Below are 22,708 nucleotides of genomic sequence, written 5' to 3' on the forward strand. Positions count from 1 at the left end.
GGCTGCTTTTGTCTTGTGCCCAACGCAGGCCCTGGAGAACCTCACAACCCTGAACTGGATGGGCTTTAGGTTGGGGCGATATCACAGGAGGTCAAATAGAAATATTTAAACACTTGTTGAAAATGGTCACACACACAAAAAAGGGCTCAAATCTGGGTTAATATGTCATTACATACTGTACATTTATATTAGGAGGGTACTACGACACCATGATTTTTTAAATACACAGTAATATTAACATTTAGAGTTAAAACATTGTTACTGTGTCTTCATCATTTAAGACTGAAGTATTTTAAAGGCAAAGGAGTGGGAAAATAGGGAGAAAGTATGACTTCTGTTTAAAATGCACAGACACTAATACGGTCAATATTAAAAAGTATATATACTGGAACCAGGTTCTACTTGAAAGAACTAGAGAAGAAGGTAAAATCTGTAAACCAAACACTAAATATACCAAAAAAAACAAAGACAACAGATCCAGGGGTGTTGAAAAAGCTGATTCTGCAGCTCTTACAGTACCCAGAATAATGAAATGGAAATGAAAACACACAGATTTGGCAAAATTGTTTATTTTAACAATTTTATACTAGTCACATCTGGTGAAGCAGAAAATCTACATGTAGCAGAGAAGGCAGCGGCACAAGTGGGCAGATGCATTGTGGAGTTACGTTAACTCAGTAGTCGGGGTCTAAAACACACTTCAGAATTACACCAGTCCTAACGTGAATATGGCTGTTAGCACAATATATGTTTTTATTTGCTCTGACAAGTAGGATATTACCTTAAAAGAAACCAGATCACCCAGATAAAGCCCCCCACAAGAGAGAACATGCTAAATCCTCACCGCCATTCAAACACAGGCTTACAGCAGGGTTAGACACTTCAGCAAAATGAGTGTGCAGTTGTGGTGCTTAGAATTAAGCTAAACGGACCCCAAATAATACTGAGAACTATGTAATCACCATTGCCATTTCATGTTTTTTAAAAACAAACCCCTTATATTATAGGTCCTTGTTTTGCTTTACAGGATTCTGCAACCCTAAAGCTCTAGCAACCAGCCTCTTCGCTACTGATGCATCAGCCACTGGCCGCCTCTTCACTGGCTGTAAGAACTCTGGGGGTTAAAAAAATAAAATAAAAAAACCTCCATGTTTATAAATGACTGCAAAAGTGAGAATTGTGCAGTATAAAAACAAATCATACCTCTGTTATTTACTGCCTTCCCCTTAGATTGTTTGGTTGCTTTTGACAACACATGCGTCTTCAGTAAAGGGTGTTGAATATTTAAAGCCTGGAGAGCTGAGATGGAGCAAAAATAAATAAATAAACACAACAGCATTGTGAAGAGTATACCAGGAGGCGGGTTTCAAACACAGAAGTAGAACATTCTAACATTCTCCTGGACTTGAAGCAAGCTTTTCAGATCAAAATCAAATGAGCAGGACTTAGCAGACATTCTTATACGTTTATATGCAGTTTAGCCATTAGGATATACTGTACACACTTACACACACACACACACACACATATATATGTACATATTCACAGGTAAATTAATGGCAAGAGCAGGAGTTTTACTGAACAGTCTGCATGGGTTCAGAAGACAGAGGTCATGTTTTACTAATATGCTGGAATTCTGTGAGAAGCAACAAAAGAATACGATCAAAGTGGAGCAGATGATAATATTTATCTTGACTTTCAGAAAGCATTTGATAAGGTTGGGCATCAAACTAAAAGAAGTGGGAGTTCAGGGTGATGTTTGTAGGCGGGTGCAGAATTGGCTCAGACACAGGAAGCAGAGGGTGATGGTGCGAGGAACCTCATCAGAACTGGCCGATGTTAAGACTGGTGCTCCACAGGGGTCAGTGCTAGGGTTGCTTGGGTGGGGTGAAGGTGGAATGGTGCACAGGGATTTTAGCTTGGGATGCAGTAGTTTTGTTGTTTCACAGATTGCTGCAATTCAGCACAAGTAGTAATATTTGGTAACGTTATTTGGAAGATTCAACAGCGATTTGTTTCAAGTTCACTTATAAACTGCAACAAAGTAAACTAGAAGTTACTAATTACTTTAACTCACTCAGACACCCTTGGTTGTTCTCTTTCTATCATCTTCTGAATAAAAAACTGTGACTCAGCATGGGAAAGGCGCTATATAAATAAAATGTATTATTATTATGTATTACAGAAAAAAGTCGTTCTGTGTTGTGTTTCATCGTGGCTTGGCTATGGTGCATATTTTGCCCTTTCTTATCATGCATGCTACAAAAAGCACACAACACAGAGTGTTGATTGGTATTGCGTGCCAAGACGACGATGGCTCTAGCTTATAAAACAAAACAAATGTGAGGCACTGCTTTGATATACAGTATACTGTCATCAGTTTATTTCAGGCGTCTTATTCTGTGACAGCCAATTTGGAATTTGTCAAATGGTAATTAAAGCACATTGAGAGAGAAGAGGAAAACGATTCTCTGATTTGATGAGACAAATACTGAACTATTCATTCACCTTGTCTGATCCTAAACTTGTGCTATACATGGTCACACATCAGTCATCTCCAGGAACAGAATCGCGAGGTTAAAGAGATGAAATCTCAGACAGAAGGCAGAACAAAAAGAACAGAGCTGAGAGACATGTTACAATGAAGAAAATAAGCAGATACTTCTTAAGGTCACAGGGGTAGATTTCTGTTTTCTTAAACTCTGGGAGATGGACAGTGATTAGTGCGCCAGTGTTCCTTTCTTCAGTGAAGATGTGGAAATAAAGACTTATTTTGAACATTACAGTCCAGTCCAAACTATCGCAAATACCTGAACTGGTACTGGAATTAAAGTGACAGCCTAACAGACGTACCCCTGTATACTGGACTACGTCTTTAGATGCTGGATGGTAGGAGAGATAGTCAAATACAATTAATATGTAAATTTACAACTTTGTACTATTACAAATACAAACATTGTGAAACAATTCATACACTTTCACATGTAAGGTAAAAAAAAAAAAGAAGAACCTGCTTAAGAATCGCTTTACCTGTGGTCTTGCTAGAAAACACAGCAAGCGCATGGCTCTTGTCGACTCTCTCAATTTTCAGTCCCTCCTTGCTGTAACACAAATAAAAAAATAAATCGAGAGATATTTTTTCAGATCTGTTACTGCCATAATCCAAATGGATGCACTGTACAGACCTGGTAGGTACACCTGTTTAATATATTTCATACTTATCTTCATAAACAAAATTAGATTAAAAATAGTAACAATGAGGCATAGCATGACAATCTGAATCTACTTTAAGAACTGCAGAGGGCCCCAGACCGCTGGCACCATGAATTAAGCAGGTTTTACAATGTTATGTTAAATTAACGTCTACTACTAATAACAGTGAAATAAAAAAAAAAAAAAAAGAGGGGTAATTATTCTAGGTGGAGCAGATCTCTTGCTGGCACTTCACAAACTATCATACTACAGTCAAAAAATCATTCAGTCCAAAAATTGTGCAGTTAAAATCTATTTAGTGCCTAATCTAAGACAGCACAGGCAACGGGGGAAAAAGAATAAAATAAATAAATAAAACAAATGAATAAATTAAGAATTAATGTTGCTTAGCTTGCAATTAAAATTTGTTACAGTAATAGTTTTGTTCTATAAACACTTAAAATATTGATATAAATGTAAAATAAAATTTTTTAAAAGTAAATGTTTACCATTTGAAAATTGTAATAACCATCACAACAAGCTAAATCCCGGTGATTCACATATTTCCAGATAAATTCAGCAGATCCTGTACAATCGCTCAGACGTATCGAAAATCACGTTGGGAATGATTAACGTTTAATTGAAATTAAAATAGATAACAGGGGGCACGGTGGCTGCCTCGCAGTTGGGAGACCTGGGGACCTGGGTTCGCTTCCCGGGTCCTCCCTGCGTGGAGTTTGCATGTTCTCCCCGTGTCTACATGGGTTTCCTCCCACAGTCCAAAGACATGCAGGTTAGGTGGATTGGCGATTCTAAATTGGCCCTAGTGTGTGCTTGGTGTGTGGGTGTGCGTATGTGTGTGCCCTGCGGTGGGCTGGCAACCTGCCCGGGATTGGTTCCTGCCTTGTGCCCTGTGTTGGCTAGGACTGGCTCCAGCAGACCCCCCGTGACCCTGTGTTCGGATTCAGCGGGTTGGAAAATGGATGGATAAAATAGATAACAAAGAAAGTTAGAGAATAGTAAGGGAGACAACAATATGGCCAAGAAAGTGTTACAGGGTTTTGTTGCCAAAACAAAGTCTTGGCGTTTCACAACTCTGGCCCGTATGGTGCGGTTCAAAGGAAGACATCGTTACTCAGCAAAAAAAAAAAAAAAGATTTTATATACAGCCTTATAGAGGGGAAAAAATTGTTATTTTACACAAATCCAAAGCAACATATCTCTCCTGCCTGTATCTTGCCAAATCCTTTTCAGAACACAAGTTAAAATGAAGCAGGTTGTAGTGTTAGTGATAGAAGTATTGTCAAATGTACAGAATACAGTAAAATTGTTCCTGCATGTCTGACCAAAATGAAACTCATAATCATTCTCTGCCACCATAATCAACAATAAATATATCAAATACAGAACTTTATTTTATATAATAAAAACACAAATCAGCTTACCTGAAACACTCCTTTTCCATGTGTTATCATTCAAAACCTTGATCACAACCTGATGTATGTATCACCACAGCAGGATATCCAAGCCATCATTATCAAGCATTCATTTTAATCTTAACATGCCACATCACCATTTTACTGCAGCATTATTCTGTTTCTCCATATGTTTACATGTACTCTTTATCAGGCACGTTATTCAATCTCTCTAGTTATGTTGTCTATGTGTGGTCAACTGAGCTCATTTAGGCACTATATGTTACAACAGTAATCTATGTATTATGGCTGTCTTAATTTCTATTTACTGTTAGTAAATTATAGCATAATGTCGCTCTTCTGCCAGTGCCAACCTATGCTAATTGAACTTAACTGTTCCAATGCCCCTATCAAAATAATCTTTTTTGCATAAAGACTGCCAGCAAGTTTCTAACCTTTACAGTGACAAGTATACTTGTAAAAGAGATTGTGATTATAAAAATATATAGATGTGTAATATCAGTTCAGCGAGTTATTTCTAGGGATCACCAAATGCCTTCAGAGTTTTCACCTACATTTTGAGATCCACTGTGCCTTAGCTTGCACTCTATGCTACAGTAGAGTATATATTTGCAGAAATTAAATCTGATTCATGACCTCCCTAGTAGCTATTCTGTCTTTATGTAGCCTCCTTCACGGACCCTTTGCTTATACTGCAATGTGCAGTCTATAAACTGTGCGTGTAATGTACAGTTTAAATACATTATTTGTAGTAGTCTGATGATGCAAATCCACTAGCAATCTCAACCTTTTTTATAATTACACAAGCGATAATATGATTATCTGTCATACTATCTGTAAGCTCTATGACCAATATTTGCTATTTGGTGTGTTGAAAATATGTGAACTAATCATAGCTTGTATTTCGTACATCACATTCTATGTGATTTGTAAGAACCTTTTTTCACTTAGGCTTCTTTTTATAAAATCTGAAAAGATGTCTTTTATTAGAACAAGTGGCAACTTTTTACCATCTGTCACAAGTTGACTATTAATACAGCTCTCATATCACAGGAGTGATTTTTGTCAAATTTGTGGTTTTTCAATTAACTTCTATAAAATGTCATTTCTATATTGCTTTATTTCAAATGAATCATTCAAGCATTTCAAAATATACAGTAGCACATATTAGAATACATCTATCACTTTTCAAGTTGTTATACCTGTAGTAAAACTGTGTGTGTTTGTTGTGTGGATGTATTATTTTGATGAATAATCTCTAAAATTAGGGTCAAGAACATAAAATACCAGGAAAGAAAAAAAAAAGACTGTAGCTGCAAATATTTTATAAAATGAAGGATATCTGACCATAAGTGGAAATGCCAATGCCCCTTACTTTTGGCATTAATCTCTACAGCACAGATGTCCATATATTCATTTATCTATTTTTCTTCTTCTTCTTCTTTCGGCTGCTCCCGTTAGGGGTTGCAACAGCAGATCATCTTCTTCCATATCTTCCTGTCCTCTACATCGTGTTCTGTTACACCCATCACCTGCATGTCCTCTCTCACCACATCCATAAACCTTCTCTTAGGCCTTCCTCTTTTTCTCTTCCCTGGCAGCTCTATCCTTAGCATCCTTCACCCAATATACCCAGCATCTCTCCTCTGCACATGTCCAAACCAACGCAATCTCACATCTCTGACTTTGTCTCCCAACCGTCCAACTTCAGCTGACCCTCTAATGTCCTCATTTCTAATCCTATCCATCCTCGTCACACTCACTGCAAATCTTAGCATCTTTAACTCTGCCACCTCCAGCTCTGTCTCCTGCTTTCTGGTCAGTGCCACCGTCTCCAACCCATATAACACAGCTGGTCTCACTACTGTCTTGTAGACCTTCCCTTTCACTCTTGCTGATAACCAGTCTGTCACAAATTATTCCTGACACTCTTCTCCACCCATTCCACCCTGTCTGCACTCTCTTTCACAATCTCCATTACTCTGTACTGTTGATCCCACGTATTTAAACTCATCCACCTTCACCAACTCTACTCCCTGCATCCTCACCATTCCACTGACCTCCCTCTCATTTACACACATGTATTCTGTCTTGTTCCTACTGACCTTCATTCCTCTCCTCCCTACAGCATATTTTCACCTCTCCAGAGTCTCCTCAATCTTCTCCCTACTATCGCTACAGATCACAACGTCATCAGCAAACATCATAGTCCACGGGGACTCCTGTCTAATCTCGTCTGTCAACCTGTCCATCACCATTGCAAATAAGAAAGGGCTCAGAGCCGATCTCTGATGTAATCCCACCTCCAACTTGAATGCATCCATCACTCCTACCACAGACCTCACCACTAAAACACTTTCCTCGCACATATCTTGTACAACTCTTACATACTTCTCTGTCACTCCCGACTTCCTCATACAATACCACAACTCCTTTCGAAGGACCGTCATATGCTTCCTCCAGGTCCACAAAGACGCAATGCAGCTCCTTCTGGGCTTCTCTGTACTTCTCCATCAACATCCTCAGAGCAAACATTGCATCTGTGGTGCTCTTTCTTGGCATGAAACCATACTGCTGCTCACTAATCATCTCACTTCTTAACCTAGCTTCCACTACTCTTGTCCATAACTTCATGCTGTGGCTCATCAGTTTTATCCCCCTTTAGTTACTACAGTCCTGCACATCCCCCTTATTCTTAAATATCGGCACCAATACACTTCTTCTCCACTCCTCAGGTATCCTCTCACTTTCCAAGATTCCATTAAACAATCTGGTTAAAAACTCCACTGCCATTTCTCCTAAACACTTCCATGCTTCCGTAGGTATGTCATCTGGACCAACGGCCTTTCCATTTTTCATCATTTTCATAGCTGTCCATACTTCCTCCTTGCTAATCCATTGCACTTCCTGATTCACTATCTCCACATCATCCAACCTCTTCTCTCTCTCTCGTTCTCTTCATTCATCAGCCTCTCAAAGTACTCTTTCCATCTGCTCAACACACACTCCTCGCTTGTGAGTACGTTTCCATCTTTATCCTATATCACCCTAACCTGCTGCACATCTTTCCCAGCTTGGTCCCTTTGTGTAGCCAATCGGTACAGGTCCTTTTCTCCCTCCTTAGTGTTCAACTTGTCATACAACTCATCATACGCCTTTTCTTTAGCCTTCACCACCTCTTTCTTCACCCTGAGCCTTATCTCCTTGTACTCGTCTACTTTCTGCATCTCTCTGACTATCCCACTTCTTCTTTGCCATCCTCTTCCTCTGTATACTCTCCTGTATTTCCTCATTCCACCACCAGGTTTCCTTTTCCTCCTTCCGCTTTCCAGATGTCACGCCAAGCACCCTTCTGCTGTCACCCGTATTACATCTGCTGTAGTTTCCCAGCTGTCTGGTAACTCTTCACTGCCACCCAATGGCTGTCTCACCTCCTCCCTAAACTCAACCTTGCTGTCTTCCTTTTTCAACTTCCACCATTTGATCCTTGGATCCGCCCTCACTCTCTTCCTCTTCTTGATTTCCAACATCATCCTACAGACCACCATCCTATGCTGCTTAACTACACTTTCCCCTGCCACCACTTTGCAGTCTTCAATCTCCTTCAGATCAACTCTTCTACATAGAATATAATCTACCTGTGTCCATCTTTCTCCACTCTTGAACGTCACCCTATGTTCCTCCCTCTTCTTAAAATATGTATTCACCACAGCCATGTCCATCCTGTTGGCAAAATCCACTATCCTCTGACCTTCTTCATTCCTCTCCTTGAAACCATACCTACCCATCACCTCCTCATCTCCACTGTTCCCTTCACCAACATGCCCATTGAAATCCGCTCCAATCACCACTTTCTGTCCCTTGGGTACACTGTTCATCACTTCATCCAACTCACTCCAAAAATCTTCTTTCTCATCCATTGCACACTTGCGGTGCATATGCACCAACAACATTCATCATCACACCTCCAATTTACAGCTTCATAATCATTACTCTGCCTGACACTCTTTTCACCTCCAAAACGCTCTTGAAATACTGTTCCTTCAAAATAACTCCTACCCCATTTCTCCTCCCATCCACACCATGACAGAACAATATGAATCCACCTCCGATCCACCTGGCCTTACTCCCCTTCCATTTCGTCTTTTGCACGCACAATATATCAACCTTTCTTCTCTCCATTATAGCGCCCATGTTTCGCAACCAAATAGCAAGACAAGAAGCACCAGGCCTCTATGCAAAAGGACGAAGGTCCAAGTCTTTAGATATTGGGAGCTCCACACACCCCTTTCCAGCGACCTCATGACCCCCCCATGCTCTCCCAATCCGTCTACTGACTTCAAAGGAAGACTCACCAGAGACATGAATGTCACTGCCAAGGTAAGTAAACCTCTCGACAAGGTTGATACTCTCTCCGCAGACAACAACATTTATTTATACAGCACAAAAAAGACAAAGAATTAAAATAAGACAACACTAATTAACATAGAATAAGAGTAAGTTCCGATGGCCAGGGAGAACAGAAAAAACAAAAAAACTCCAGACGGCTGGAGAAAAATAATAAAATCTGCAGGGATTCCAGACCATGAGACCGCCCAGCCCCCTCTGGTCAGACTGCTGATGGCTGTGCCCAAGATGTCATTAAAGGCCTGCATCTTGGTTTTCATCCAGGACACTCACAAGCACAGACACTCAGACTCCTCGCTTAGTCTCTTGAGAGCCCCAATCACAGCCTACATTGACTCCATGAAGATCACAGCATCGTCAGCCAAGTCAAAATCTGTGAATCTTTCTTCACCAACAGATGCCCCACAGCCGCTGGACCCCATGACCTAACATGATAAAGGATATATAATTGGCAGTAACTAGCTAGGTAGAAAGTTTACCTGAATAAATAGGTTTTAAAATCTATCCCTATTAGGTCATGGGGTCTAGCGGCTGTGGGGCATCTGTTGGTGAAGAAAGATTCACGGTTTTTGACTTTGCTGACAATGCTGTGATCTTTGCGGACAATTCCTATGAAGTCAGTAGACGGATTAGGAGAGCATGGGGGGTCATGAGGTTGCTGGAAAGGGGTGTGTGGCGCTCCAGATATCTATGCAATAGGGCGAAGGTCCAAGTCTTTAGAGTCGTGGTGTTCCCTGTCTTGCTATATGGTTGCGAGACATGGACGCTATCCAGTGACCTGAGACGAAGACTGGACTCCTTTGGTACTGTGTCTCTGCGGAAAATCCTTGGGTACTGTTGGTTTGACTTTGTGTCAAATGAGCGGTTGCTCATGGTGTCCCGAATGAGGCACATTACCTGTGTTGTGAGGGAGCATCAGTTACGGCACTACGGCCATGTGGCACGTTTCCCAGAGGGAGATCCAGCTCGTAAGATCCTCATTGTTGGGTACCCGAGTGGCTGGACCAGGCCAAGGGGTGGCCCACGTAACATCTGGCTGTGGCAGATAGAGGGTCATTTCCAGAGGGTGGAAGTGGACCGCGTGTCTGCCAGGGGGGTTGCAAACCGGGATCCCGAGTTGTTTCGTCGGATAGTGGGTGCGGCAACACACTGTACCAGTGCATGCTCCCCAACTTGACTTGACTTATCATGTAACTTTTTACACTGAAAACCAACAGACTCAGAACAGATCTATGGTATAGCCTCATATTTACATCAAAACTTTCACTATGCCAATATGCTGTACTGACTACCTTCATGCTTCCTCTGTCATCAACAAACACACTAATCATTCATCCACACCTAATTTTCCCCAATGCCTACCTCATCTCCTCTTGTGAACCCCTATGAAATGCTTTCTAAAGATCTACATCCTACCATCTTACCAGATGCTTTTCTTCTATTTGCCAGGCAACAAAGTTCACATTTCACTATTACCTGTTCACTAATTACTACCAAGGAGATGAAAAGGCTTAAACACATTGCTGAAATCTCTGTGTAGTATAGAAGGGTATAGGTTTTCTGTATATGGCATTATGACTCCTTTTGGAACAGACGAGATCTGTTTCACCGTGTTAGGTTATATTTGAACCAGAGGGGCAACAATGTTTTGGGAAGTTATACGTGAAGGTAACCTGAGGATTATTTAAAACTAGGGAGTTGCAGGGAGCTTAGCACAGGCCAGGTTTGGAATCTCACATGAAGGCACAAACAGTCTTGTAAAAACAAATATGCATATTAACTTAAATTCTAGCCCAAAGTTAAAGTGTCAAAGCAAAATAAGCAATGCATTAAAAACTGCTTTTTTGAATGCTAGGAGTATCAAAAATAAAAAGCAAGTTGGACTTGTATGTGGCGGAGCATAATTATGATATTACAGTAATCCCTCGCTATATTGCGCTTCGCGGCTTCACTCCATCGCGGATTTTATATGTAAGCATATTTAAATATATATCGCGGATTTTTTGCTGGTTCGCGGATTTCTGCGGACAATGGGTCTTTTAATTTCTGGTACATGCTTCCTCAGTTGGTTTGCCCAGTTGATTTCATACAAGGGACGCTATTGGCAGATGGCTGAGAAGCTACCCGGCTTACTTTTCTGTCTCTCTTGCGCTGACTTTCTCTGATCCTGACGTAGGGGGATTGAGCAGGGGGGCTGTTCGCACACCTAGACGATACGGACGCTCGTCTAAAAATGCTGAAAGATTATCTTCACGTTGCTATCTTTTGTGGTGCTGCTTCCTGAAACGACATGCTGCACAGTGCTTCGCATACTTAAAAGCTCGAAGGGCACGTATTGATTTTTGATTGAAAAACAAACTCTGTCTCTCTCTATCTCTCTCTCCCTGCTCCTGACGGAGGGGGTGTGAGCTGCCACCTTCAACAGCTTTGTGCCGCGGTGCTTCGCATACTTAAAAGCAAACAGCCCTATTGATTTGTTTGCTTTCCTCTGTCTTTCTGACAGACTGTGCTCCTGACGCGCACTCCTTTGAAGAGGAAAATATGTTTGCATTCTTTTAATTGTGAGACGGAACTGTCATCTCTGTCTTGTCATGAAGCACAGTTTAAACTTTTGAAAAAGAGACAAATGTTTGTTTGCAGTGTTTGAATAACGTTCCTGTCTCTCTACAACCTCCTGTGTTTCTGCGCAAATCTGTGACCCAAGCATGACAATATAAAAATAACCATATAAACATATGGTTTCTACTTCGCGGATTTTCTTATTTCGCGGGTGGCTCTGGAACGCAATCCCCGCGATGGAGGAGGGATTACTGTATAGCAATAACAAAAACCTGGCTAAATAACAAAGATGGGAATGAGTATAACAAAGATGGTTACAAATTTTATGGAAGGACAGAAAAAGAAAGTAAAGGAGGTTTCCATTTATATGCAAGTCTTCTACAATTGGACAATGAGCCACATCTTAGTGAGGATGTTTGCATTCAACCAGAAGTATTAGGGTGTTTTAGAAAATGTTATAAAACAATACAAAGTAGAAGAAAGTCACTATCAGTTAGAAGAGACATACCTGAAGGCAGCAAAGGCATCATAAATATCTTCATTTTTCAGATGTGCTGGAAAGCCATAAACTTCTATAATGTGGTCAAATTCTTCATCATTAGTTGCCACATAATTGTATGCAGAATAATCACACTGGGAATTTGTGATAGAGATTTCATTTTCATTTAGATAAGTTCTGATCTACATTACAAACAGAAACAAATACACATCAAAAACAAAAGATGAAGAAAAATGTCATGATTAATGTTGGCTGCAAAATGGGCTTTTTTAATTAAACAAAGCCTTATTTAGCATTTAAAACACAAATTGCATAGCTTTCTGTATATTGTAACACAAAGGGAAAAAAGCAAATAAATACATGAACACTGAACACAGAAGAACATTTTTACATCTTTTATTTAAGTCTAAGAAATTAGGAAAAATACACAAAACTGCTTGCATCTGCTGGTAGTGCATACACTAAGACCAGCCAGGATAAATTGTAGCGTTAATGTGTCTTGGTTAACTATACATTATTTTCTGATTTTGTTGTACTGGTTCAGCAAGTCAAAAAAAAAACAAAAAAAACACGAACTATTTTTATGACAAGAGATTTTTCAAAATACAGTGTATATCGGTTATTTGCAGGAACAAAGTTGAATCTGTTTCATTCTAAGCAAACTACATAATTTAGAACTGAACTACTTGCTAGATAATGCTAATTTTTCCTTAGTGCTGTTTTGGTGGAAATATTTTATAGGTTGTAACATACTGCATTGTTCTGTCCAGTTCCCTGTTTTATTGCTGTCCCTATTCCTTCTTTACGTGTGACATAAGGTAAATATAACTGAAACAAAACAATCTGAAAAATCTTATTAAAGATAAGTATTCCTGTTCTGTCAGTAGTAAACATGCCAGGCTAACAATCTATATTGAATTGTTTTTAGCACAGCTATCTTAGACTTTGAAATCTTCTCATTCACACACAAAAAAGGTAATATATTATTTCATAGAGCAAGTGAATATCTATAAATATTTTATGGGATTTCTCCTCTTAAACAATCAGTGGGCTGTATATTCTTTTTAAGTCCAAAGATGCACTGTAGGCTACTGGGATACTAGATGCTCCTTATTAATATAAAGGCAATGCATGATCTAGAACACATCCAAAAATAAATAAATAAACACACACTGCAACTACAATTCCTACTTGAGAGAGACAGAGAGAGGGATACGAAGAGGATGGGACTGAAATAAATGAGCTATGATATTTTATTTTCAAATACGACAACCCAAATTGGAAAAAATTAAAGAAATCTATTACCAATAATATATAGGATTAGAATTAAAATGTTTGAACCTCTTTTAATAAATTTTCTTCCAAATCTTCTTCTGCACGATTTGTTTTCCTTTGTTCCACAGAGCTACTCACTGCAAGACTTTCTTCCTGTTGGTCTTGTAGAGTCATTGAAGTTAACAGATTCCCAGTTTCTAATTCATAACTGCTGTCCTGTCTTTCAAGTATGCCTGGATCTTTCGGTACGTAACTTACATCTTTGCTATCAGCAACAACATCTTGAATACAGACTGGTACATCCCTAAACTGAAAGTTTTCTTTCCAAGTTTCGATATGCTGTAGATAATCTGCCGAGTCTGAATGTGATTCTGGAATTAAGTTAGATAAAATGTGCACTTCAGATGGATTTTGGTTGGAAGATGAAGTAAAAACACAAGGCTTTATGTCTGTGTCTGGAATGCTGTCTTTCTCACAATTTGCTGCTTGGAAGGATTCTTCTTCTTTCCCTCTTGAAACAGATAAGGCTATGTCTGGCTGGCTCTTCTTGGGTGTACTCTTAAACATGTATTTTTTCTTTCCAAACTGCATCTCCGCACCAGTGCTACTACAGATATCACTTTCATCACATTCAGTTTCAATAGGCAATCTATTAAAATGAGAAAGAAGGGGAGTCAGCCAAACAAAAAAAAAAAAAAGAAAAAAGTTTTTATTAGATATGCAAGCTCCCCTATGGTAATTAAATGTACTGCTATTTGCCAATATGTGCAGTTATTGTGTCAAAGCAGAAATTAACATCACTGACGTTAACATGGATTGACAACAATAACATTAATTTTCTGTAATTCAAGGTAACACAGAAGTGCTTCAAGTAAATTTGCATAGAAAAGTATAAAGAACTGTTATTTAATTATGCCTGGACCCTACCCAGGATTAGACTGAGAAGATGTACAGCAGTTTATGGTAGTCTTTATTCTTTCAACTCCTGACATCTGGACTGAGACAAAGTTTGGAAGAGGTGCTTATGTTTTAAAAAAAACATGGTGTCTAAATGGAGGAGATCTTCTGGTTTAAAATATGACAGAAAAACTAAAAGTGCAAAGCAAAAATGACATTATGCTATTGACTTTCAGCTACATATAAACATTGCAGGGGAATTGAGATCATAATTCAACTTCATATTAAAACAAGATATGTAACTAGACTTGACCTATTACAAAAACTCTTACTAAAATATGTCAGACAAAATACACATTTTACAGTATTCCAGGAAATACAGTAAAAACCTCTGTGTTGCAACATGTCGATAGACATAAAATGAATCTAAGTCATGATGTTTATTATTGGTTGTCTGGTGTATTGAAGAGTACTGTATTAAGATTAAGAGAGTGAGAATATTTGTCTCATTTTTCACTGAATACAGCTAGTTGTTAAAATATAGAACAAATACAGCAAGCTCAGACTAAAATATGACCATCTGTATTATAAAGCATTTAAGCAAGAAAACATAATTTAGCTAAATAAGCTTATAATCTTCTATTCACAAACTATTAACAAACCAAGAACTAAAGCGCACTAAGGTGGCACTATAAACTACCAATTGGATCTCCATCTCAGCATAATGGTATTACATTTAAAATTGTGTTTGAAAAGTCTTTTCATTTGTTCATGTAATAGTTAATTCAACTTCCCATTATGCCCCTTCATTCTTGTTAAGAACCTTGGCATAAACCAATACCTGGCATCTATTTTATTCTTTTTAACATCTACAGCAGCACAATGGAACATTGGTTAGTGCTGATGGTTCACACCTCAAGACTCAAAATCTCTTAGTGTATATTGTACATCAGAGATATCCAGTTTAAGTTGATTAGCATGAACAAGTGCACCCTGCAATGGACTGTTGTCTTATCCAAATCCAATACATGCCTTGTTTTCAATAATGCTGAGATAGAGGTTTGCAGAGAGTCAGAGCCTGTCAGAATTAATACATTTAGAAAATCACTGGATAGTCAACTTTAAACATACATTTCACTTTGTCCATTGGCCTCCACTTACATAAGCATTCCATTTCTATTTTTCTAGTAATGGCCTTATGCTTTACTAATTTGTAACAATAGACATTTGTGATGTAAAAAGCACCTTTCATGAGAAAGAAAAAAACAGTATGAAATACAAAGCAGTAAGGGATAGAAAGGCGAGTACAGTTTCCAAAAGCTACACAAACATTATTTTCACCAGAATACCTCTCCTACCTTAAGTACAACATTCCGTTAACTGGTAGTAAACAGCAGCAATGAAGTGAATTGCCCAGCTGTATATGGTGTTAACCAATCTGAAAAGCTTCCTCATTAGCTTGGATGGAGAAAAGTTGTGTTTTTCTGGCATCCACCTTATCTGTAAACACTTTTCAAATGGATAATGTTTTAAAGAAAAACTGAACAAAATGACTGAACTTCATTAATCAAGCAATTTTCTGGCTTTGATCGCAAATATTTTACTCTGGGTGTAGTAACTTGACAATTTACATGATGTTGTGATATGCGTCAAGATTCATATCAGTACCTTAAGCATAAGAACAGTAAAATGAAATTTTGCAACATTTCACTCATCTAAAATGTCTTCATGTTTTTCTGTTCAAACCTATGTGTTAGAAACAGAAAAGAATATCAATTTAATCCATCATAGTCCTAATTTAACAACTTTAAAATAGCAGAATATTAAAAAAATGATGTTTTATTTTCAAGCATCATAACTGTCCAGAAGTAAATCATTCCACATTTCTCTGTCACCCCTGTTCTTTTCACTACAGTAGGTCTTATGTAATGAAGAGCTGTTTGTCACGGTACTACTGCATATCCTGTAGACCAGGGGTTCTCAAACGCGGCCCTGGGGATCCAGGTTTTTGTTCCAACCAGCTTCTGTTTTTATTGGACTCCTTGGGCCTCATGTATAAATGGTGCATACGTACAAAAATGTATAAAAACTAAACTTGGCGTAAAGCCACATACATTCTCATGCTAGCACTCCCCCTTATGCACACAGTTTCTGCTTGGATTTGCTAACTGGCAGCACCCAGTGTCAAAGCCAGGGCTGTGGAGTCGGAGACAATTTTGGGTACCTGGAGTCGGGGTCAGAGGACCGAGTCCAACTCCTAATAAATTTAAATTATAATGAAAAAAAAAAAATACAGCAAGTTCAAATGGTCCATTTCACAAACAACAATCATAATTAAGTACTTCACTGATGTAAGAATAAAGCCCAGTGCATATTGTGTTTCTACTACTGTGAAGTTCAGCTGAGCTATTATACAACCTGACATTCACATATTGTAATCTGGATTATGGTACATTAGAAAAAGTGTTCTCATTTTATTTCAGATATAATGTTTTTAACAAGTTCTTTTAAGTGTAAACAAGTATAATGATGTAGGTGTGTGCTATGGCCTGATGTGTGTTCAGGGGTTCATGTCTTTTGTTTAAACTGGCCAATACGGTAGAGAGTCAGCTTCCTAGCCAGTAGTTCGGTGGTTAAATGACGTGTATGTTGCCTTCATTCAATCAACATGGAAAATACATTAGCATATTAAATACAGAGGAGTCAGAGTCAGGATCGGATTCAGAAGCTGGAGTCAAAGGATTTATCTACCGACTCCACAGCCCTGGTCAAAGCAACGCTACTATCCTTGTGTGGTTTCCCTTTCTTTTCTTTTATAGATTCACACCCACAAAGTGGGCTTTATCAAATACATTGAAATTAACCGCATATCATTTATAAATTTAGAGCACCTTGATTGTAATCAATCTGTAACAATATAATGGTGCACAGAATGGCCACACTATTCCACTATCATGGCTGCTTTAGCGTTGTTAGAGGACATCGCAAATGGAAGTATTAGAAGAGAACATGTATTCAGAGACAATACTGAATTCTTGGCACAAGATGATGAAAGGCTTCTAAGTCGGTTTAGATTTCCAAGAACCATCTTCTTGGAGCTGAACTGGGGCTGGCTTTACAAAGGCAAACTGTGAGGAATTTTACTCTACCTGCTCCTTTGAAAGTTCTGTTCACTCTCAGGTTTTTATCCAAAGGAGCTTTCAGCATGAACTGGCTGAATAATCAGGTATTTCTCAGTCATCACTGAGTCATGCCATTGAAGCTGTATGGGATGGTATTCTCTGCTTGTCAAGCAGATATATAAGATTTCCGTACACTGTGGTTGAACAGGCAAACATCAAAGTACAATTTTCAGTAATGTCCAGTTTTCCCAATGTAATCAAAGCAGTCAACTGCACACACATTGGCGCCATATAAAGGCACCTTCACAGAATGAGTTTGTTTATGTAAATAGAAAGCATGCTCACTCTATTACTATGCAAATCATCTGTGATGTGAAAATGCACCTCACTAACGTCACGAGATGGCCTGGCTCAATTAATGATTCATTCATCCCGAGTATTAGTAGTTTGTGGAACAAAGTTGAAAATGGTGCTGTGCATGATGGCTGGCTTCTCAGTAAGAAAAGATATTTAATATTACCCCTTTGGTCAAAACGGTATGTTTTCTGTACAATGTAACCATATAACACAATTACTTAGGTGACAGTTGGTACCTGCTGAAGACGTGGCTTCTCACCCTACTTGCCAACCCACTGACTGAACAAGAACAATGTTATAATGACCTCCACTCTCAGGTGGTGGTAGAACGTACTATATGCCAGCTTAAGGGCTATTGGCACTACCTAGATAAGGTGGAGTGCTGCTGTATAGTCCACAGTAAACAAGCATGTAGCATTCTACATAATATGGCACACAATCGTGGCTTGCCCATACCTGAAGAGATATGTTATGATGAACCTGACCCTAAACCACCAAATAATCAGCCACATCGGACAGCATTACAACGTTAATTGGATGTAATTAACAAAATATAAAAACAGGTAAGCAGATGCGTAATTTTTTTCCACAAATTCATTTAATTTGTGGTCAATAACCAGGTTTCCATCCAAGGAGTTTTTGCAAAAAAATATTTAGCGCTTCAAATTATTTTACCGATATAGCTGATGGAAATGCTAATTATCGATAAAATGTTGTACATGTCGACATAATATTTTTCCGTTTAACTTTAGCGCGTAAATTCCATATCGATACTTCAGATGTCGCAAAAACTACATTGGAAACACTTTTTGTCGGAAAAAAGGGCTTTAACGCAAATAAATGTGTCACATTTTCATCACGTGTATGAATGGTATGCAATTTCATTGGCCTCCGCTACAGTCGGAAGTCTGATATAACGCCACATTAATTTTTCTTTAATAGCGGTGCACACAGCATATACACATCGATGGATGGTAGTTTTACTAACCCCGAAAGTTTCTCCAACTACTCTATACTTGGCGCAGGTTGCCAGCTTGTAAAGGGCGATGGCAATCTGCTTTTGGGTTGGAACCGGTGGTCGGTGGCAACCTATGATGGGCGCAACATCAGGACTGATGAATCCACACAACATCTCAAATATCGGCCGTGTCATTCTAAAATTTTGCTGCCAGAGATTTTCTATGAAGTGTCTCTCCACCACCTCCTCCCAGAAGGTCTTATTCCGTCGTCTCTCCCATACCCGTGGGTTTCGTCGCACTGGGGTACTTTCTTCAAGCTCTAGGGCTATCAGATAAGCAACTGCTTCATTCTGCTGTCGTCTTCGGATATTATGTAAAATTCCAATTATTTGTGAAACTGAAATAACAGTAAGCTGGCAAATTTCAAAAAACTGTCTGAATAATCTCTCCATTTCTTTGTTTCTTTGTTTAGTGGAGAGGGTGTAACGTGGAAAACAAAAGGTAGATAATTTGCGACATACACAAAATTATGTATGGAAACGGATCAAGGGCAGATTTTTTTCGCGATACAACAAAACTTATGCAACAGTTCGTTTTGGGGGGGATGACGTCATCACGCACACCATTTTATCGATAAAAAGCCAGTTGGATGGAAACAGGCTGGAGACAGCAAACTTCGCACATTTTTTTTACGTATATTCTGTTTGTCGATAACAAAACGTCGCAAAAAACTGGATGGAAACTTAGCTAATATCATACAGTACTGCCTTTATATTCCATAGTTCTTTGGCTACACCTCTCTCAGCACCCACTAATGCACTTTGTGATTAAAGAACAGCATCCATCACAACACGGCCAGATGATCGCCCAGAGGTTTCCGAGGCAGGGGTGTGTGAGCAGCCAGCGCTCGAAGATGTGGTTGGCACAAAAAGAGCACCATCACTGTCTGGAGCCATGTCCTCAGCATGGGAGTCAGGTTTTGTGATATTGTCTGGAACTGAATAAACAGCAATTAATACTGCATCTGCTGCTTGGTTGTTTGTCTTATTACATGTACAATTTTTTTTTTATTTTTTTCCAAAAGTATGGATAATGGTAAGCAAAAAAGAAATTACAACTCACTGTCAGCTGAGGTGATGTCAGAATCTCCCTCCCCTGCTGGTAAAATGCCAGTAACAAGTGTGTCACCAATAACTGCAGCAACTTGCTGCTCAAACGGTGTGAGCCCTGGGAGTTTGCTACCTCCTCCAGTGGTGTTCACATTCTGACGATGGACTGCGACTATGATGCCTCACCACTTCTTTTTTTATTTCAGGCACAGTGCGATTTTCTACTCCTGAACATTTTGAGTGCATCTTCCGCTACGCCACTCAATCAGTTTCCTTTTATTGCTTATTCCACTTCCTAAGCCACCAGGATAGCACATTTTTCCTTGCCTCTACTTCACTTAGCTGGCCCTCCATTTTGCATAAGCATATTAAAAAGAAATTAGATATCAGTTGGGTTTTGCATTGTGCGGTTTACAAAAAAAAAAAAAATAGAAAAAAAGCAGTGTAGAGATAAAAAATAATCTCTTTATGGATTAAAGTTATCAAATAAAACCAACACAGGACAACGCAGAGTTGCTGTTTAAAATTGAACATTACGAAAATGTACAGAAATTAATCTGTATCATACAAAATAATAAAGAACACAAAAAAAAACCAAAACTCACCTAATTCCAGAATGACAAACAACTGTTCTACGACTTCTGTCTGACCCAATGGAAAAAGTACTTAGAGGTTCGTATTTTTCAGTGGTTCGGTGGATGAGATAACGTAGGCGGCTTGGAAGTGGGGGAAACAGCAGAACTCTAGAAAATAATTCAACATTACAAGTTAAAGTATGCATACACTCCATAAACCACCACATAATAAAGGTTACAATAATGAAAAATGAAAAACACTAATGATAAAATGAAAGCACATCAGGATACAACAGAATGTTTGCAGTGTTCAGACCAGGAAATTCAAAGTGAGCTTAAACATCATAATGGTAATTTTATATTACATGCCTAGGCTTTTGTAAAATAAACGTGAGTACTGTGGTGCAGTCTGTCTTATTACCCAGTCAAAAGCTGGACAAGCCTGTGTGCATCTGTGTATCTAAATAAAAAAGTTAATTTCTGGATTAAGCATCAAACTTAAAAACAAAAGAATAACATGAGCAATGATGTATTGTTCATCTACAACTACCTTATGTTTTTCTTGGTGCTTATAATGAAGCATATTTTACCCAAAATAACCAATCAAACTTAAGAGTATACAGAGGGGTAAAATGAAAAGTTTATGTTATACAGACAATTGCCAATTAACAATTCAATTATCAATTGACAATTGGTCTTTATACACATTTCCACTTAACTAGCTTCCACAACCCAAAGATGAAACATGAGGATTTGCTTGAACATACAACTTATAGTTGTCTCTACAGACCATTGGGTCTATAACAAAGAGTGATTTTAAAACAAAAGCCATAAAAACTGGCAACAATGAAGTTGTTCTATACAAGCAACAACTTAACTTTTTTTGGTCTTCTTCCTGCAGGAAGTTGTCCAGATCTTCCATAATTTTATGGATAAATTCATTTTCTTTCCTGGGAAGATATACACCGTCTAGATCAACACACGCCAGCCTGGTTCAAAACAGGAAAAGAAATTCAACAAAAAATAGAAAAAAAAAAATCACAACCACATATTAGCATGTATGGGGATACCAAAACGCACTAGTGCAGCTTCATCCATTTTTAATGTATTCTAATACGCAAAACAATACAGTATTGTAATGGCACTGACAAAATGCGCCAGCCAGGGATGAGGAGTCCATAGTATGAGCTGGCATTACCATGAGGAGCTTCAAACACCGTGGAAGATGCGCCTATAAAGCCTGTCATGTCGCAAACAGACTTCCAGGAGAACGGTGTTTTTAAGGATAGCGGCACAAGTAATGTTGCCATCTAAGGCGCAAAAAGATTCACACATGCACCCATATCGGCACTGGCGCTACAGTATAACAGAATCTCAATAACTTGTTTCTAACTAGACACGTGCTGGACTACACTCAATCTACTAAACTGTGAAGTAATATCAGTATGGATTCTGTTAAGAACTTGCTTAACATGCAATACAGTGTCCTAGAAGCCATGCTTTATTTAATAAAATGTTTTTGTCTCGCTCCATAAAGGGAATTATTACAAACAGATGAATTGTTCATTTATTTTCGACAAGAAAACAGTAATCTGGAGCCGGAGTAGGTGCAAAGCAGCAGTTAACAGTGGAAGCCTTGCTAGAGCTGAGAGGATGTGTCAGATTGACAAGAATTCAACTAGTGCTCCCACTTTTGGCCGGACAAAACACATCTGCAATCAAAATGCCGAATGCAGTAACCACATTTTTAATCAGGCTTAACTATGGTTGGTGCCCCCTGTAGGTGGGGCTTCAGCTCCCAGCGATACATAAAATGTTGGCATGTAGTCACAGACACGGCACGACGATCAAGCGTCGTACCCACAAACACACTACCAAACACGAGCATCTACACCCTGGAATTATTTAGACTTTCACAAACAACTACCTTTCTTATTTTGCCTCACATAAAATAGACAACTAAAGTCCAGCGTTCTGTGAGTTTAAACCTACTGCCATCACGTTCTGTTAAGCCTCACTATAAACACAAACCACACTTACCTGACAAGCAACACACAACGAGAGTCACCTTAAAGGATTCCAACCCGCGAGTCAACAAATATTGATTGGTGAGAGGCTTAACGCGCGATGAACTCTGGGAAAAATCCCAACACGCTCAAAGGCAAATTCAACATCGCCATCTGCTGGCCTAGAGTTGAAGTAACTACTACAGCAAAGCATGTTACTGTACTACTTTAGAGATCTCAAAATGCATTTCAAGATATCTGGAAATGTTAAAAAAAAAAAAAAAAATCGTAAATGAATTAAGGTCTAGTTCAAGA

At 38.8% G+C, this 22,708-nt stretch overlaps 1 protein-coding gene across 1 annotated transcript; it reads right to left on the minus strand.

The window, feature by feature from the left end:
- Positions 1 to 553: 553 nt before the first annotated feature.
- r3hcc1 (R3H domain and coiled-coil containing 1) lies at positions 554 to 22,503 on the minus strand. Its single transcript, XM_051924200.1, has 8 exons — positions 22,428 to 22,503; positions 21,266 to 21,376; positions 20,418 to 20,555; positions 13,435 to 14,017; positions 12,103 to 12,275; positions 3,031 to 3,101; positions 1,204 to 1,299; positions 554 to 1,114 (listed from the first exon to the last, which is right to left on the minus strand). The coding sequence occupies exons 2-8, from the start codon at positions 21,307 to 21,309 to the stop codon at positions 1,002 to 1,004; spliced, it is 1,218 nt and encodes a 405-aa protein (XP_051780160.1). The 5' UTR covers positions 21,310 to 21,376; positions 22,428 to 22,503; the 3' UTR covers positions 554 to 1,001.
- Positions 22,504 to 22,708: the final 205 nt, after the last annotated feature.

The sequence above is a fragment of the Erpetoichthys calabaricus genome, chromosome 1 (assembly GCF_900747795.2).
Source record: "Erpetoichthys calabaricus chromosome 1, fErpCal1.3, whole genome shotgun sequence".
Taxonomy (NCBI): domain Eukaryota; kingdom Metazoa; phylum Chordata; class Cladistia; order Polypteriformes; family Polypteridae; genus Erpetoichthys; species Erpetoichthys calabaricus.